The sequence below is a fragment of the Vanellus vanellus genome (genome assembly GCF_965231255.1).
Source record: "Vanellus vanellus genome assembly, chromosome: 3".
In the NCBI taxonomy this organism is placed as follows: Eukaryota; Metazoa; Chordata; class Aves; order Charadriiformes; family Charadriidae; genus Vanellus; species Vanellus vanellus.
Window position 1 is genome coordinate 36,656,993 of NC_138907.1, and position 19,861 is coordinate 36,676,853.

At 43.8% G+C, this 19,861-nt stretch overlaps 1 protein-coding gene across 1 annotated transcript; it reads right to left on the minus strand.

Annotated features, from left to right (window-relative positions):
- Nucleotides 1–856: 856 nt before the first annotated feature.
- On the minus strand, nt 857–19,713 carry RSPH9 (radial spoke head component 9; the record flags this gene model as incomplete). Its single annotated transcript, XM_082481300.1, has 5 exons — nt 857–1,021; nt 17,645–17,791; nt 18,356–18,485; nt 19,087–19,249; nt 19,487–19,713. The coding sequence occupies 5 exons, from the start codon at nt 19,711–19,713 to the stop codon at nt 861–863; spliced, it is 828 nt and encodes a 275-aa protein (XP_082337426.1). The 3' UTR covers nt 857–860.
- Nucleotides 19,714–19,861: the final 148 nt, after the last annotated feature.

A 19,861-nucleotide genomic window follows, 5' to 3' on the forward strand; every position in this document is an offset into this window, starting at 1 on the left:
CCCTACATTCAGCCCCTTGAGCTGGCCAAGATCTTTTTGCTTTGGGAGGCAGAGCCAAGACTTCATTAACTACTGAGATAAAATCTCTGGCTGACCGTCTCCATTTTATGAAGCTTTGAAACCTATAGCCCTTCAGAAAGGAGAAGATTTTTCTTTCTTCTATATACAGAAGTTACTATGTCTTCTAGCCCAGGTAGCTCTGCTCAGTGAGTTTTACTAATAGAAGAGTCACTGGATTGAACCATTGCCCTGAGATGAACCTGAATGAACACAGTTTGCAAAAGACCAGGTGATGCCCACAGTTAGTTTTTTTCTACAGTTCAGTGCCATGAGCTGGAAAGACCCCTCTAATTTTGGTGAAACCTACTATCTGAAAAACAAAATACTCTCTCCAATATGCCTTTCTGGAGTTCAGGGTTTAGTAGAGATCCCTTACAGTATGCATGAGCTTTCTACTCTGACTCCAAGGCAGAAACTATTTTTGTTTGTCATTCATGGGTGACAGCAGACATTCATTTGTGTTGTCTCCAAATGAGTTTTTGTGTAACCATAGTGCCTTTGTAATCAGACAGATGGCCTGGGTTAGATTTGTGACCTAAGGCTTCACCCATCATGGAAGAAAATGCCATTTGGTACTATCTAAAGGATCTGCAGTGACACATTACAGGGAATTCAATCTGGAGTTGAGGGAGGATTGCACACAGTGAAGTCCTAGGAAAAGAGTCAGGGCAAGAGTCCAGGCACAAAAGAATCCTGCTCAAAGTGCAGAGGTTTCACACATTTATTAGAACAAGCAATAAATAAAACTCTCCTAAGTATAAAATCTAAATGTTCTCGAGTCCTCATCCCAGACAGGAGAGTCACAGCATGAAGGGCAGATCTAAGTTCTTCTCGCCAGTGCCAAAGTAGACATAGCCGTATTGCTTGGTCATTGGGACATGGTAGAACGTCAGTCCCAGCCACAGCAGGCTCCGCAGCACCACCACAGTGCCTCCTTTCTCTAGCTGGACAGTCCAGGAGCCTGTGAGAGAACATGTACTAATGAGTCACTGTAAAGGAGAAAGAAGCAGCATTCCTGGAGCAAGCTGTCCCTAAGCTGGGAGAAGGATTTCGGTGGGTTCTGCTGGACCAGTTAACAGTGCACAAGGCCTCTCTGGAGTTTGTGATACCTGAAAAGAGGGAAGTCAGGGAGACCGGAAACCTTCATGCCCTTTCTTCATTTGTCAATTTGGCATTACAGGCTGCCTGCATTCCCAGATGTCTGTGTGTAGTTTCACACAGTAGCATATTCCCATGGCTATGATGTTAATGTCATATGCGTCACAGGAAGAGACCCTTGGAGCTCCAGACTTTGATTCCTCAGAGAGGCTACAGCTATTCTTGGCTACTTCTGAGTGGGCAGCAGGTACTCTAACAAGCTCTGCCACCTACTTGGTCTAGCTAATAGCTATAGAGAGCCAAGACTAGCTATAGCAATCCTGCGTAGGTATGAAATTTCTTCTTAAAATAAACTCATAGCATTAGTAGGGGGAAAAGGAAGGCGGCACTATCCTGCTCCAGGGAAGACTGGCTTCCTTGATGCAGCAACTGGGAAAGAGGAAGAAGAGAAAGTGAAAAGCAGGATATTTCCAGTCTCAGAGAAATTTACAGAAAAGGTTAATTCTCTTCAGTCTTTCCTGGCTCCACCATTGAAGAGGATGTGCGTGATAGGGGCAAATTATTTTTGCTTTGTCTCTGCAGAGGAGGTTCAGAGCCAGTATGAAAATACAGTTTCTCCTGGATGCAAGAAGCTCTGAGCCACTGAGTATTTGTTTTGCGTCTGACAGGACAGCCTGGGAACAATGCTGGAGGGGAGAGCGCTGGAGCATCAGCTTGGATTCGTTGCTGGAGGGCAAGGAGCTGCCAGGAGAAGAAAATACCAGCTTCAGCACCAAATCAGTAATGCCTAGAGGTTACAATGTAGGGAAGAAGATTCCTACTGAATCTTCATGAAAAAGCAAAAGCAGCAGGCCCAATTAAAAAAAAGCCGTTAGAGCTGTCAGGCTACTACTGGCCTAGAGTCAAGTGGTCAGCCTACCTGCACCCAAAGCCAAAATCTGCCAATTCCAGAGTAAGCAGAAAGCCCACAATGTGTTGGGCCAGTTAGACGGTATTCATCCTTGTAGATAATTTTAGGCTCATCAATTTATGCTATGACTCATGCTTACTCATGTCATGGTTAGCCTGGGGAAGGGCTTCTGTGATTGCTGTCAGCTGCCAGTCTTCCCCCTCCCACTAACTTCTGACTCTTGGCCAATTTTAGTTACATCTGACAAAGGGCTGAAGGGCTTTAACACCGCAAGTTCCTACAACAGGTCTCCACAGGATGTGGCCCAGGGGTTGACTGCAGCTTCTGAAGCTATTGGTTTGGCTTGCCTGGCAGCCAAAAGGCAGCATCTAGCTGGGCAATCAGTGTTTGCCTAGCTTTGGGCTCTTGCATGCTCACTTGCAGGACACGTAGTCTCTTATGCAGTTCATGGCAAACTACAGTAGTTGAAGGCTTGAGGGAGGAGGGAAGTTGAGGGGAAACATAAATATAGTGTCTGCAGAATCAGAAAGGAACACCACAGTTCAAAGTCCTGCAAAAACAGGTGTCACAAGTTGTGCTGCTCACCTGCTTGGACACCATTTTTTCCCCTGTCTCCCTCAGTAGCAAGTTCCACAGGTTTGTTATACCATAATATGCACAACATAAGTCCTACGTCATCTATGATCTGTCATCTTTCAAAGTATTCTTGTCAGTTATGTGCAAACATGAAACTAAATAAACAGCAAGAATAGCAACCTTCTGTGACAGTCACTGGCTCTGTCTGCAGGACAGAAGTACAAGACACATTCACAGCCTTTGAAGACTTGGGAGATTTCTGCACCGGAGAGCTTACTTTTCACTCACTCAGTTCCATGTTTCCACTAGAGACAAACAGCTGGAATCACAGTAAAGCTAAGTGCTACTCAGTATAGGGCAGGATCAGCACAGGTGTGTGACATCTTTTCACCTTCCCTGCACTCTGACATTCTTCGTGCAGGTCCTAGTTAAAACACAAGCTAGTGTCTTCACAAGCAGTGGTTTCATGCACAAGGCAACCCCAATCTCCCACGCCATCTCTCCAGTGCCACTCATATGTACACAAACTGGACTGGATCTTTGTCATACCTGGAGTAAAAACACATATGGTTCAGCCACTGGGATTACAAATTCTGACTGAGTCTCTGACAAGATCTGTATCTTCTTCACTGCTTGAGTAGCATGGAAACCCAGATGAAGAACACTTCACTGCAAGGCGAGATCATCCAGTGGCTGAAGCACTACAGCCATCTGCTGTCAAAGGACAAGCTTTCAAACAGTTTCTTGAACTTTGCCTCTACAAGTTTTCAGCATTTGCTAGTGGCAGTAGCTAGACTATGTAGGGGTATTGAGCAACAAGTGGCAAGCAAATCAGTCTGAATGTAATTACGATAACTAACTTTCCATTTCTCCTTTGAACACTGAACTGACTTTGCTTTCAGCACAGGTTTCTTGTGGCTTGAACTTGCAGAAATATGTGCAAACCTTTCATCCAAATACTGGTGCTTCTTGCTGCAGCTTTACACATTGGTTTGCAGGAAGGACTGTAAAGTTTAGAGTTTCTCTGACAAAAAGATAATGGAATGAGGAACTCTCATTGTCTTTGATTTAGGACCAGTCCTCTGAGAAGTAAGTCTGTCAAGAATAGGACTGTGCCTTGCATTGCTGGGTGGTGAAAGCCTTTAGGGATTATCTAGTTTGCTAATGCCTCCCAACATACAGGAAGCATCTAGCAGCTTGGATACATGTGATAGCTTGTATATTTAAGTTCATGTACACAGATGAACCCTCTGCCCCAAACTATTTACAAAGAACAAAAAGAAATGCCTGGGGCGTGACAAGTAGGAAAGGTGAAAGGGAAAACAGGGGTATGAATGCTCTCCAAAACTATATCTGGATTCAGACTTCTTTTTGTTGGACAAATTCACAGAGAAAGTAGACTAAATAAAATCCAACTTGATTAAATCCCCGTATCTATGCTCTGGGGCAGTACAGTACATGGATCCACGCTCTCCTCAGAACATTTACCCAGTATCACACAGGCTTACCAATCTCTGCGGAGTATTCATCAGCAGTTAACTCTGCTGATCAAAGTAATTTCCCATGCACCTTCACACCTGGCAGAAATGGACAGATGTAATGAAGACAGCTCCATTCATTTCTATGCTAGATGTCTGAAGGCTGTGATGTGCAGCTGCCTCATTTCCCTACTGTCTGTCCAAGCTGCAAATTCTCAAAGGGCTCAGATCTGTCATTTCATAAATGTGAGACCTTTGAGGAATATTAAGTTGTTATATTTCCAGCTCTTCTCTGATGCTTGATTCTGCATCTAGTTCTATGCAAATAGAGACAATAAAGTTTTGCTGATGCTGTGTAAGTCTTCCTGTGAAATGAGGACCTGAACAAAACAAGCAGGTTACTTAAGGGCAATCCCAACTGGACCAACACCACATTGGTCGAGGACAGGAAAAAATATAAGAAACTGCCTGAAACTGTTATGTCATTTTCACTCAGATCCTATTTTCAGACGGAATTGTCATTAGTCATAGAGCTGCTCCTTCTTCTGCAGAGCCAAACAGCAGCAACAGTGCCATCTTCCACCTTTTACAAAGCAGATCACTGGGAATATTTTCCTAACCCAGCTAGCAAAGGCGATTTATTCAGCATACTTTTCCAGGCTAGACTTTTGCAACACACAAAACTCATTCAGAAACTGCATTTGATACTAAGTGCTGGTGTCTGCCTTCTAAGAAGACATCACATTAAAGCTCTGGAACCTATCTGCTTATTTTGGTACTTTTCTTTAACAGAAGAAATTAGGGCCCATCAGTTGGGTTTTTTTTCCATACCTCACCACATTAGCAGCATTTGAGGAAATGTTACAGAAAACAAAATTAATATTTGAACTTGTGACACATGGAGAAAGTTGTTCTCCTTGCAAGATCCAAGACAATTGCATTCTCTTCCATCACAGCTCAAATCTCACAATTTTCAAACAAGATGCTTTTTCAGACCCACCTTTCTTGTAGGAGTTTGAAATAATGATGTCATAAATCACTCAAAGTACTTTAAACAGTAGCTAATGAATGGTATGAAGTAATAGCTTAAAATTAATATGCCTTCTTTCCTTCTTCAAGAGAAAGCATTATAAAAGCATTTAATAATACAATATAAAAAGGGATGAGGAGAATTACGAAAATTAAATTCTGTTTTTATCTTTTTTTTTTTTTTAGCTTCCTTGCTATTACAAATGGTTCTTAGAGTAAAATCATTGCGTAAGTAGGTGTAGGTCTGTATTACTATAAAATTGCAAAAGCAGGATGCTGGGTTCAAAACTTTTCTAACATTGGCTCAGAATATCCCATGGCAGTCCCTGTGCTCATCATTGCCCCTGTGTCAGACAACATGTCTCTTACTTGGAGGCTGGGAAGCTCAGAGCATCACTCTATAAGGTACACCAGGACTCCTAGATAAAAATTGTCAGTAAAAAAATTAAAAATCATTATTATTTGCATTGGAGGGAATACAACTAGAACTAGGAGACAGCAAGTAAAAGCTGGCCTTCCTAGAGTTAAATACTGATTTTAACTTGCATCTACGTGCAAGCTGTAGCCTGTATTGTCCCTAAATCAGGCAGCAGAGTTAACTGCACTTATCATGCAAAGCTGGCTGAGGTGCAGGGAACTGGAGGTCATTGCTCTCACGCTAGAGATTTCTCACAGTAACACTGCTCTGGTGAGGTTTCCATTCTTCAAAATACTTTTTTTAAAAGAGCAAGTTAATTCTTAAGCTGCACCCAGCAAACTTAAGGAAGCCAAGCACTGTCTGTGCTGAAACTATTGCCTGTTGCTGCTCCAGAAGGGAAGGGAGGGAGCTGCTGTGTGGGAGGAAAGAGCATGGGAAAAATATCCGCTGGATGAAGATCTGGAGCTTCGTATTCCCTCTTTGGATCAGGCTGCAGCCTCCACCCCTTCAAACACAGGCAGGAATTCTGAGGAGTTCCTTACATCTTTCCCAAACAAGAAAGTGCTTTGAAGATCCTGATGCTCACCCAGTGTTAAACCACTGCCTTTTTTATGGCCCTTCAACAGCTGCCAGGACACCAGGGCTGAATTTCAAAAGTCAACCTCGCTTCTCAGCTTCTTCCTTTCCAGTCGCCAGTAGAAATCCCTGTCTCATCCCCCATGTCTCTCTCAGCTATGGGCCGAATCTTGTAATTCACAGAGGCAATAGGGTGCATTGAGACACTAGCTTTTAAACAAAAGCCTTTTAAGAGGGCTGTTTGCAGAAGAACTTTCCTGCCTTAACTGGTCCACTTTCAGTATGACCTCTCATAACATCGCTGCTTTGGAGGTGATTCAGCAATGCCTCATTTCAGTGCAAGCTTGACAAGAAACAGCTTTAAGAGCTAGACAGCCTGATACAGAGGCTCCATGTTGCAAAAGCTCACAGAGGGTCATAAAAGTGACATTATCAATTCCTCTTCAAAGGAGGAAATGTCTCAAGGGAAAAGCAGCTACAGCATGATTGCACTTACCATTAACACAATATGCTGCCACAAGAGCAGGTTATAACATATCTTGCTGCAGTCAGTCCTGAGTGAGAGTGAAGTACTGAGTTATAGGACAAATATTAACACCCAGAGAGGGGCAACATAACTGTTTCCCTTTGCAAAAGCAGCCACTGCTTGGCTGCATGACCCCAAGCATTTAGCTCTGACAAAGCTACACTACACCCGTGGGATTTAGCTTCCATTTCCCTCCAACAGAAAATCCTACACTGGGAAGAGCTTCCTACTTGTAATTTGCTGTCTGTAGGGAACAAAGACAAATTGCAAAGCAGAGCAGCTGTAAGGAAAGGTCACTGTGCTCTGGCTCTCAACAAATTTCGCCACACGGACATTTCACGCACAGCCTACCAGCCATAAGGACACATCTAAACACTTATGTGGGGCTCAAACTCCTTCATGCCACTTACTGGCTGCAAACTAAATCTCTTTCATTTGCTTGACACACCACCTGCACCCCATATGTTAACACTGCTGTCAATATTTCCAATTCCCCATATAACTATTTAATAATAATTAAATAAAAACACAGACTGGTTGCAGGTTCAGTACTATTTTAAAAAGCCACCAGAGCCAGGAAAGCACAGCTTACAAACAGTCAGATGCTGCCAAGCAGCTCTTGCTTGGTCCTAATGCCTGCCACGTCTTTGGTACACAAATACAACCATGCCCAAACCTCTAAGTAAAATGATCTTTCTTCACAGTCTTTTTCTCTCCATTGTCCTCTCCCACTGGGGATGCCTCTGCAGCACAAATTATTAAGACAGGCCTGCATCTTTCATTTACACACAAAGTACCTGTTCCTGGTGACAAGGAAGACTCGGGGATTGCAATGTTGTCCCAGATGCACAGTGTTCAGGTGCCTCCGAGTACTGGGTGAAACTCAGGCCCTACTTAGACATCTGACAACAGTGCTGCTTAATCCAGTTGAGCAGCCTCTGCCCTCAAACCCTTATTCCCCCCATCACTCTTCCATCACAGAGACCACAAAAGTGCTTATTTACTGCTTAATGAACCAGGTCAGGGAAACGATCTGGCTGAAAAATAGTCTAGCCAAAAATAAAGTTATTTTTCCAGCTGGAATCTGTCTGCACAGCCAGCAATGCCAACACAAAAGAAGGGACAATACACAGACATAAATGAGCAGCAGAGGATGGGAAGGAATGGAAAAGCTAGCACAGAAGTAATACACATCAAATTACAGCCTCCTTTACAGCCCAGCTAGTTTGCCTTTTAGTCCTAAATCCACCTGATAATTAGAATAGAGCTAGAATCCTTTTTACTTTTTGTTGTTGTTGTTGTTAAGAAAAAGATGCAGACTTTGCACAGAAGGCATCCAGAACAAAGATTTGGAATGGGGCTGTGCACTAGAGGAAACAGCAAGACAATATGCAATGAAAACTTAAAAGGAGTAGGAAAAACTGATTAAAATCCCTGCTATTCGGATTCTGACAACTACAATACAGATCATTGTATTTTGGGTTTTCTGTAGTAAATTTAGAAATCTCTAAGAGTGGCAAAGCACCCTCCTTCCAAAGCACAAGTTTACGCTGGATCCCATCACACTCCATATTTCTTGTTCAGCTGGTCGCTGTGGAAACGTTTTCAGAGCGTGCCAGGAGTCACGTAGCATCTACCTGGGGAGCCCCTGCATTAATCCGTCACCTTCGTGGGATTCTGTGAGCCCATTGGTTGGTAGGAAGAAAAAGAAGGAGTCTCTCGCCCCTCCTTGCTCTGAATGAAAGACGCTTCCTCTAAATCTTGCTACAGGATTTCAGGCTCAATTCAGCTTCTTTGGGGCTTTTGTCACCAAACAAATGTGATGTCTTTGAAAGAAAGATTAACAATTTGATGAAAGGATGCAATGGACAGCTTTGTTCTAGCCTGCTTCCCCCTAGAGCTTTCGGTCACTGTCACTTTCTTACCCACGGGAGAATATCTGTCTGACTCTCAGAGGAGATTATGGCCACCTTGTAAGATTTTGCCTCTCCTGATAACAAAGCACTGGCCACTTTGAGGAGGTGATAATGATGAACAGGGGCTGGATTAGGGGCAAAGAACCTCACATTGATCTCTGAATTCTGAGAGAACACAAAGCAGTCGATGCTGGGATTCAAAACCCACCAAACGCTTAGAGTACATCCAATTTGCTCTCCTGCAGGAGGGGCAAGGCTACAAGCCCTGTCAGTTGTACTTCTTACCTCATCATCAAATTAGCAGGACTAGTTAAAAGGGCTTACAATGAGGAACAGATGGCACAGATTATAAACTGTTGATGTTTTCATACTAAACTAAATACAAATCTGGCCCAAATTACCTGAAGAGTTTACCAGTTTCTGAGAAGACTGTCACATTGAGCATATCCACACAGCACAGTGCACTTGTGTTGATATTCAAGCTAATTCTGAACACTAAAGATGGCTAAGCGTCTTCTAGTGCCTGGGATAGCCTAGCTATCTTTTCACAGCACAACTGCTGTACAAATATACCCATAGATCAACTGTTCCTTGTCCTTTTCCCTCTACACACAGCCACACACCCCTTCAGCATGCAGAATTTCAATCCATATGATATATTTGTACAGTAAAACAAGACAACGCCTGTTAACTCCCTCCCTGCAAAAGTTCTATGGCCAACGGGGCAGCAAAGAGCAATGAAGAGCTATACACAGGGCTGGCACCAATACCAACTGCTGCGCAGGCACAAGCTGCCACTCCTTACGTGGAGCCCCTTCAGAAATAGATCACTCCTAGCAAAAGCTGACCTCATTCTGACTTCAGTGACACACAGACTGCCCTAGGCTTTCCCCTGCAAGTAATTTTTCATTATTCTCTAGAGAAAAGGATAGGCCAAGGCTGACTGATACGGTGATAAAACTACAACTTCTGGTTCTAAGAGGCTTTACCAGCATTTCCCATCAGTTCAGCAAGAAGGTCGTCTCCTTTTCACGTCCAATAAACCAGGAGCTGAAATGAAGACCGGGTGGGCAATGATTTCTTTTACTGAGGAGGAAAAAAGGTTAAATACAATCCCTATAAAGTTGCTATGAAGGCTCTGCTTCTGTCCTCATTCTTTCACTGCAGCGCTCGGGTGAAGGATTGCACCACAGCTCTCAGTTGATGAGCAGCCCCGCTCCAGTATAAATTAATCCAAGATTTCTGACTAAACAAGACCCCCGAGGTGATATAGACCTAGGACCCAAAAGCAGTGAATGCACTGCTTTAATAATGCATTGCTTTAATAAAGCCCAAGGAGAACAGACTCCTTTCCAGAAATCAAGGCAGACCATACAGCTGGTCAAAAGCTATAATACTAGCTGGCTCTGGAGTCCTCCTGCTCTGCTGCCACATGAGAGATTCCAGTCTGATCTTGAACTCCTGAGCAGGCAGTGCCCCAGCTGTAGGAGGGACAACATCTTGTATTGCTCCTAGGCAACTCTTGGGTCACTGCAAGAATGGCCTTAACAGCCTCTAAAGGCTCTCCAGTCCACAGACATCACTAGCAAAAATGAAGAATGTCTACTTTTGAAGGATGTAGGAGACATGCTTATGTATTTGTGTATGTCCATTGCATGCCTGTGATCACTAAGGATGCTAAGAAAGCTATTGAAAAGTCCAGTGACCATTCCAGAAATTGCCGAAGCTTGGAAGGGACAGAGTCTCTTCTCCATACCTACAGTTCAGGAGGTCAGTATACCACACACAGTCTGAAAACTCAGGCTATACCTCCTCAATTTGATGCTGCTTTTGGTGATTTTCTTTCTCATTTTAGTTTTCTGTGATTTCTGTGCACAGCACTGACAATGCTGGCACCATAGTGCGCCCTGCTGGAACGTAGCAGCTACGGCCATCTTCGAATTATTTCTAGGGATGGCTGACTTCAGTTTTAACAGAGAAATTCAGGTACCAACTAATAACCCACTGAGCCAGCTATGCTATTTGATTCTCACATCTGAAAGCCAGCTGCTCTGATGCACACTGATCTGTTTTACTCCTTCTCTACCACTGTGTTATAAAGCTTGTTTGTCAAAACCACTTGTATAAATGTCAGGTAACTCCATGGGATACTGTAGCTCAGTTTTGAACATTCAACGAGCCTAAGGATCACCTCTCCTAACCAGGAACGAGGATAGCTGTGGGCTGTGCAAGGTATTTTGGTTTACATTTTGGCTACCTCTTTTTATCCTTGCTAACATGAAGCACTGTCTTCTCATTCATTATGAGTCTTTTAGTTTGGATTTCAGTGAGACAGCTTGAAAAGACTTGTCCCCGTGTGGCTCTTGGCAGGCTAAGAAGTAAAGTGCTCTTGCTCTCAGTTTTCACAGAGCTGGGGAGGTGCTGCTTATTGTTAAGCAATGAGAGAGGAGGGCTCAGGTCACATCTGTGAAATGTTAGCGGAGAAGGGAGGCTGGGTGAAAGTAGGTGGCCAGCACAGCATAGCACTTTGCTGGATTTTGCAAGGCCACTGGGGAGATAGGCAGCCATTTGTCTTAGAGCCCTGATAACGGCCGACTTGCTCTCTGCTGGCTAGCTGGGGGTTATAAATACCTCTGCAGACACAGACTCTTCAAATGGCTGGAGATGGAGGCTGATAGGGGATTAATCGCCTGGAGGGGGGGTAGAAAGGGAGTTAATTAGCTCTGCTAATGCATGGAGATAAAGCAGGTTTGTGTCTCCTGGCCTTCTTCCTTCCAGCACCTGGGCTTTTGGGGCAGCCAAAACGGGGCTACCAAAATGGCCCTTGAGAGTGGCCACTTAGAAATGCAACCTCTCCATCTTCAAGGGCATGTTAAGCACCAATTTTTGCTAAACCAATAAAGAATGTGCTAATGAAGCTCAGAGGACAGGAGGTTAGTGTTCTAACCCAGGCTACTGTTCAGCAAGCTACAGAAAGGCTAGTGCCCAAAGTATTCAGCCAAGGAAGGAGACACAAATCCCTTTGTAATGCGGTATAAGGAATGCTCCGAAAACACTGCACTTTCAGGTGAAAAAGTAGAGCTACAGACTGAGTGGCTGTCACTTCCTCAACAGTCAAAATGGTAAAGGAGCTGAAATGATCTGTCTAGGCACTTCTCTAGCTGAATCTTGAAACAGCAAGGAGACAAGACTCACTATGACCCACCCTGCCACTGTATACCCATTTAGAATGATACTATAAGATCTCTCCCAGTATTACAGTCACCAATTACATCTGAGAAGTCTCAGCTCCCCAGTTTACCCTCCACAATGGACACTGGTAAGTCAGGAATCTCCTCAGTCCTCTTTTGAGCCCTCGTGCATCATAATTCAGGAAGCAAAGCCAGCTGTACTGAGTCCTGCGCTTAGAGTCACTCTCATGAGCCCATTATAACCTTTGTGTTGTTCATAGAATCATTTGGGTTGGAAGGGAGATTAAAGATCATCTAGTTCCAACCCCCCTGCCATGGTCAGGAACACTTTCCACTAGACGAGGTTACTCAAAGCTCCATCCCACTTGGCCTTGAACACTGCCAGGGATGGGGCATCCACAACTTCTCTTGGCAATCTGTTCCAGTGTCTCACCACCCTCACAGTAAAGAATTTCTTCCTAATATCTAAGCTAAATATTGTCACTGACAATGAAGAAGCCCAAGCTAAACATCACCCTCCACAGCTGTCGTCAAGTTTACAGCCAGGCATACCAGGAAATCATCTGTTCTGGATTCCTACATACCATTCCTACATGCCCATTAAACTGAACTCAGTTACTCATGCATGGAACTAGCAACTTGTATTTGCATTTGGCTAAAACACAATTCCCGGGAAGACATCCAGCATGATGCTAAAATACCAAGAGACACAGACTCCTCCATTGCACTTGCTAGCTGGTAAACATTTCACTGTTAAAATTTTTGCCTTATCTTTCATTTTAGTTTTTCTGGCTGCTTGTTCCTGTTATGCCTTTCTATGCTATACTAAGTAGATCTTCAGTATCCAATACTTAAACTCCATGGAGTATTTACACAGTGTAATACAGTCATTCTCATGTTCTTTTCCATAAGATAAACAGATTGAACTGTTTATGTCTCTCACCAGCCCTTGAATCATTTTGTGGCTTTTATGCAACTGTCCAGTTTTGCAACGTGCAGCAATCCAGTCCTGATTCCACTAACAGTATATGCAAAAGTAAAGTCACCTCCTTGTTCCTATTTGCTACACCCTTGTTTATACATCTACAGATCATATTAGGCTTTTAAGTCTCAGGATCAGACTGGGAGCTGATGGGTTGTTTCTGGATTTCCTTTCAGAGCCACAGCTTCCAGAATACAAGTCTGGCTTCCAGTCCCTGCTCTTAGATACATGATTTTGCAGATAGCTACATCAAAATGTACTTTATTTAAGTAAGCCCAGTTTACCAGATCTCTGTAACCATCTTGCCCTTGTCATTATCTTTATTACTAATTGTGATTCAGAAATCACTGAATGGGTGCATTTCTGGAAGGAGTCAGAAGGGGCTTTGGCTGGGACCAGTGCCAATATTGATATTCTTCAACTTAATTGCAAATGATTGTAAAGGACTGGTGGAGAGACACATAAAGATAAGTTTAGGAGAATATTTCTTTAACACTGGGATTTATTAAAGATTAGCATCGTAAGTATACCACAAGTCTCCTGAGATAATGATTTCAGGAGTAACTTACCTGGCTCTGCCATTTTCTTTTTTTGACAAACATAAAAGGTTGCCTAACTCTATCCTCCCTTAGCAAATAGTCTGAAAACTGTCTGAAACAGGATTTTATTGTCTTCATTTGATGTGAGTCAATATTCTTTCCAAAATAAACCAGAAAAAAATTACTGAGTATTTCTGCCCTTCCACATTCTTATCAGCCTTTTTACCGTCACCATTTAGTGACAGCTTCCAGTACCATTGCTATGCTTTCTTTTCCTCTCAATATACTTGAAAAAATCCTCCTTATAGTTGTTATGGATTACTCCAGGTTATCCTGGCTTCCTTTGTCATTTTCTACTCATTATCAACTCCAGTTTATATCAATTGTTTATTGTTTCCAACTGCCTGCATTTCATACTATATACTTTTTTTTTTTTTAATTCTAATTCCTGCTTTTGCTCCACCAGTGAACTGTGGCCAAAAGCAGCTATTTCTTGACTGGGAGTCATGACTTTTGAGTAAATTCTTCTCGTAGAAAGCCTATTTTCACTTATATCTTTTCCTATCTACATTTTAATTTCCCTTTGCATCTGACATACCTCTCCTCCTGCATCAGTTTTTAACAGGGCCCTGTTGGTATCCCTTACCTCCATATCAAAGTGATCCAAGTCAGTAATCTGTAACAAACCTTCCGAGTCAAGTTATTGCTTTTCTGAACTGTAGTTTGAAAACACCAAAGAACTGAATTCTCCATCCCCTATTTTGCTTCCTCCCAAGCCTTCCATTCTACACTAGTACCTTAGGCTTTCTCCCATCCCCTTCCTTTATCCTTGCAGAATGTAGCATTGCCTGACCACAGTCAAAGTAAAATCATCCTTCCCCCTCCGTTTTCACTTTCCCCATCATGCCAATGCCTGACAAGTAATAATTATTTCATATATACACAACATTAGGTCAGAATGTGAAAGGCTGTAGGGATGCCAGGAATTATTGGTATTTGCTTTGCCATTCCATTATCTAAAAGCACATGTAAAACTGCCACAACTTTAGTTCCCGAAATGCTATTGCCCAGGGTGCTGAACTCCATGCAGCAGAAAGGACTGCACGGGCAATCTGCCAGCAGCTGAAAGGCTACATCTAATTGTGCATAAAGTTGAGCAGATTGCTTAGACTAGAGCAAACAAGCTTATCTTTAATGCAGACATATGGCCAGCAAAACCTACAGATCCCAGCATGCAACATTCTGGCCAGCTGGCCATTTGGATCAGAATGAAGCATTACATGATCTGATACTGTGGTGACAGAAGATCAGGAGTGCAACCCCTCCACGTTCAAAAAATCATGAGTCAGGCCACTCAAATTAATGAGTTTGGCTCAGAAAGCTGGAGACTTTAAAGGGAATAAACTGACTGAATTTGCTTTCGAGACAGGGATCACATTCTCCCACTTTTCTCTACAATCATTAAAAAATGCATTTTTTTTTAATAAAAGCTAAGTCACACAGTCACTTCCCTCTGGGATTTGAGACACCAAGAAAAAGCAAACAGACTCACAGTATGGTTAGGGGAGGAGCAGCAACATATTCTGAACTCTTAAAATGCACAGATAACCTGATAGATAGACACACAGACAGAATCTGGAACCTGCAATCATCACAGATATTGCTGGTAAAGATAAGGGTGGCAGACAGTTTTGTTACAAAACTCCAGGTTTTCCAATCTTGCACTAAATTCTGCTTTTATCATTGTTTCCTTTATTCAGTACAGTTTTAACTTCCTTTCTTCCCACCTCTCAGCTGTCACATAAAATCTTCTCTGCCTCCAACTTTCCATTCTGCAAGACACTTCTGCTCTCGTAGAATGACACACCATGCATTTTATGACAGTTACCCCCTTGAAAGCCATCAAAGATGCTCAGTCTCCAATTAATAAAGAAAACTATTCCAACAGAGTTGTTACTTTTAGACACATTAAAATCAGCCCTTAATCTCTCAGTCCTGTTCTTTAGGCCTTTTAAGATGCTTGGGGAATTCTAGCGAATGCAGGCTGGGAGCATCACTTAGATGTCGCTCACCCTTGGTCCAGTTTTTGTGTTTGTTGAGGGCAGAGAGAATTCCAGCTTCAGTCACAATTCTAGATGCAATAGCTTTGGGAATTATACTTCTGCTCTGACAATAACCATTCAAGAGAGGATCTAGCCAGGAGCGGCAAGAAGAGCTTCAGGTCAAGGGGATTTGCCAGAGCTATGAACGACATCAGGAAATAGAAAAAGCACTGTCTGCTCTGGATCAGCCGAACATACACTGGCAGAGTTAAAGGAAGGTAATCCAAGAACGAGAGTCTGAGTGCCTTGCAACTAGGAGTGAGTGACTTTGGCAGAGCCATGCTGATAAAATCGGCAAAAAGCCTGTGTCTGCCCTGTTCTTTTTATTCCCCACATTTTCACAAGCAACCAGTACTTTAGGCAACCTGAATGCTTGTTAAAGGGGGATAGGTTGATGTTTCTTTAATGTCGGCGCTCCTATCTGCATGTGATAGAGTGCAATTAGAGAGGCTACATCCTTTGCTGATCCTGTAACCAGTTCCTGTCTTACTTCCTTTGCCTAACAAGCTCATTCTATCAATCCCCAGGTTCAGTCCAAAAAAGAGGACAATACAGCCAGAGCTGCACAGGCGCCATGATGAATCTCCTCCTGTTCCATTAAGCAGCACTCAGCTGCACTTGAGCTCAGGTAGTCTTTGAGAGTCTTTTTTTGAGGAGACCGAGATCTACACTGACAGCAACAACCTCTCAGGAAGGAGGCAAAGGTTGACAGCTACATAGACCTCAGGTTGTCACAGGAAGACAAACATGACAGTGGCATACCTGAGCCCCACTTTCTGCCTGCCAAGTCAAATTTGATTTAAAGACTTCCACAAAACTGCCATGTTCATGTCTAACATACAGCATGACCTGCCAGTTGCCTGGTCCCTTGAACTAGATGAGAAACACTGCAGTATGACATCTGTAATCTTTCGAAGGTACCATTCTCCATCACAACTGAAGGTGGCTAAAACCTGCTCTGTGATGCAAATTAGCCTTCAGGCTCTTAGCCCTGGGAGCCTATTTTCTAGTGGAAACATAGAAAGCATGGCAGATTTATGTCCTCCTGCAGTCTCTCTGTGGTTTCAGACTTCACAAAATTAAAAAGTCTCCCTACCACAAACTCTAGAAAAAAAAAAAAAAAGGGGGGGGGGGGGCAGCAAACAGCAGCAATGCCTGAACTACCATATGAAACTGCAGCTAAAATGTTCTTAGGAGGTATCTAGGAACTAACCTCCCTTGCAATACTCCTTTTTGAGTCAAAAGAGCCAACTTAATGATCCAGTGTATGTAAAAATGTGCAGTCTCTCCAGACTACACCTCTGGAAAACGACTGCAGCAAGGACACTCCCAGTAAATTGAACAGTGGTTTAGATTTTAGCACTGTTTATGCTCTGAACAGGCAAAAATGTTCAGAATTCAGGCAGGAGCTGCTACTCCAGAATAGGAATAAAGTAGCAAACCTAAGTTCTGATTGTGTCCCAAGAATTGTTCTAGACAGTAGGACATGGAAATGCCTGGCCCAATACAAAAAATGCAGCAAATCAGCAAAAAGCAGTTAGAAACAAATAACAAATCATTCCTATCTCTTTAGAGAAATATCCTGCCAGAGGAATCCCTGGAAGAAGCTTGAAATATATTTAACAGTTGTCCAGCAGAACCACAGAGATGTGAACTGAAGATACATTCGAGTATGCACATCTTCCTTTTTCCTTCCACAGTGTGTAATCCCACTACAGTACAGATTATTCCACGCTACAGCATTTCTAACACAGTATATCAAAGGAAAGCTTGAATTCAGCCTCCCAGAGATATCAGCTTAGTGTTAACGAGAGACCATTTAGATGAAGAGCAGCAATACTGGGCAGGACAAGAGGTGTGAAATACTTCAAAGCACATAAATTCCCTCTATCGCTGGTGGATTTCTCTCTCCTGGTAGGAGGAGCTGTCACAGGCTTTACAGACGTTGGGAGGGAATATGGCACTCAGGCAGAGGTGGTAACTGATGGTATGGTCAGAAGACCTCTTGTGAGGATGTGACAGCCCTGATACACTTACATCTGACCATTGTAAGCATTTATAATTGCTTAAAAAAATGAATTAGGTACAATATTTAGTAAAGGATAAAGTTCCCTTACAGATTCACAGGAACTTCTCCCAAGCATACCAACTCCACAACCACCCACGCCTTGTCACTTTGGTGTTTCCCAGGCTACTCAGACTGCTTTTCCTCTCATTGCATCTCTTGATTCTGCTACCTTTACCTTGTGGGATATCATGCTCCAGAGAGTCTAGAAAGTCAGTAGATGGGTCCAGGTCAGCCTTTTCCAGCAGGGTTTTATTCTTCAGGTTAACAGGCTCAGTAAAATGGAAATAGGAACTTAACTTTTTTGCCTCCGTCAAAGAAAGACCTGCAAACAGCCATTGGTGACCATTAATACAGTAAGCTGGGCTAACATACATTCCACCATCAAATGTCATATTGTTTCTCTAATGCCCACAGCATAGGACAGAATCACAATCTTTCTCCAATGGACTCCACAGAAGACCAATGATTTACCAGAAATAGGTGGCAATACTCCCTGATGCTGTATATTGCACACCACACTAATTGCAGTTCCAGGTAAGAAATTGGCACTGAGCTGAGACCAACTCCCGGTGCCAATTTGGTTACATCCTACATCCAGATGGAGAATTCACTGCAGCTATAATTGCTAAGCACTGACATAAACTATACACAGACAAATGAAACTACAGGTTTAATGACTCAGAGCCATTACTAACTTTCCTCCCACCTTCCAGAGTTGAATCATGCATCTGAACATTAGTGGCATTGGATTCTCTCTTCCCTGTTCATCTTACCCAAGGAAAAAACAAACCTGAAATCAAACCATCAGCTAGAGAAGAAGTCATCTTAATTTACAGCCTTTATGATCAAAGTACAGTTGATCCTGATAAAGACAATGAGAATTTACCTTCAAAGTTTCTGTTTTCATGCACAGACCCAAGAGAAGTCTTCACAAATGCCCCCCGGGGGATGATACCAACTGCTTTGTCTATCTGTTCTATCGTAGCTACAAGGCGGGCCTCCTCCTTGATCACGGGCTTTAAAGAAAAATAGGCAAATTTTAAAGGCAGGTTTTCCTTGTAATTTCTGAAAATCAACTCGAATTCCCAACAGAAACCACAACAGACTCATCAGCTTGCAGCCCAATGGCACTACAAGGAAGACCACAAATCAAACGTTCTTCTCATAAGAATGTGGCTAGAACAATCTAGTCTCACCAGAGAACTGTTCCTCCCCTTCATCCATCCTTTCCTCCTTCTCAATTAAGCTACTTATGACTTGTCTATTCAGTTATAAAAAACAGTACCTGCAGTTCCTATGTAAAGCTTCAGACACAGCAGTAAGGATCTGTATCAATTGTGCTTAATAAAACATAAAGGAGAAAGAATATTTCTGAGCTGCATCTAACTCTAGGAGCAACTGAAGTAAGAGTTCAATCAAGAAGCCATTACAGCACACTGACAGCAAAGAGGAAATTGGGTGCATTCTGCCTGAGCAGAGGCTCAAGCTGCTTAATACAAACAAAGAGGAGCCATCACCTGTCCAGCGTGAGGGGTACAACTGTAGCAAAGAGAGTTCAAAAGTGTTTTGTTGTATTTCCCTCCTTACAAGAGTTCAAAAGTCCTTTGTTATATTTACCTCCTTACCATCTTCAAACAAACTTTCGGCATCTTCTGCATTTATCTCAGTGTACTCATACTCAAAAGAAGGATCTCCCTGGAAACGGCCCTTCAGCTGCTTGGCCTGCATCACCATCTCCTCGGTCACTGGTGGCAGGAGGCTCCATTCCACGCAGTTCAAGCTGCCAGCGACAAGCAGGACACAGGCCTGAGGCCGTTGAAGAACAGGGCTTGATGCAGCCTTGCCAGGCCCCTCAGGGCACAGCGAGGCTCCCTCCCGGAGAGCTCGGCACCCCTCCCGCTCTCCAATCTCTTTGCTTCTCCCCCCAGCCCACAACCAGCCTCCGCCGTCCCACCTCCCCACGGAGGTGCCCGTCACCCGCACGGAGCGGTGGTGAGGTCCGGCCCGGCCTCCGCACCTGTAGAGGCGGCTGCGGGGCGCGGCGCGGTCGGGGCCCAGCCCCTCGGCGATGTAGTAGGCGCCGCGCACACCCTGGATGCAGCCCCAGAACCAGACCCGCTCGAAGCGGTAGTCGCGCTGGAGGAGCAGCAGCGAGGACCCCAGCACCGTCCGCTTCTCCGGGCTCAGCCCCGCGCCGCCGCCGGCCACCAGCTCCAGCGCGGCGGGCAGCGACGACGCCTCCATGGCGGCTCCGCGTCGCCGTTTCCAGGCAACCGTCGCTCGGGCTGGCAGGCGCTGCGCTGTTGGGGTCAAAGGTGACGGCGTGCTTCCGCTGGAGGCAACGGCCCAACACGTCAGTCAATGTCAGCGCCGTGGCAACGGCGGGGGGCGG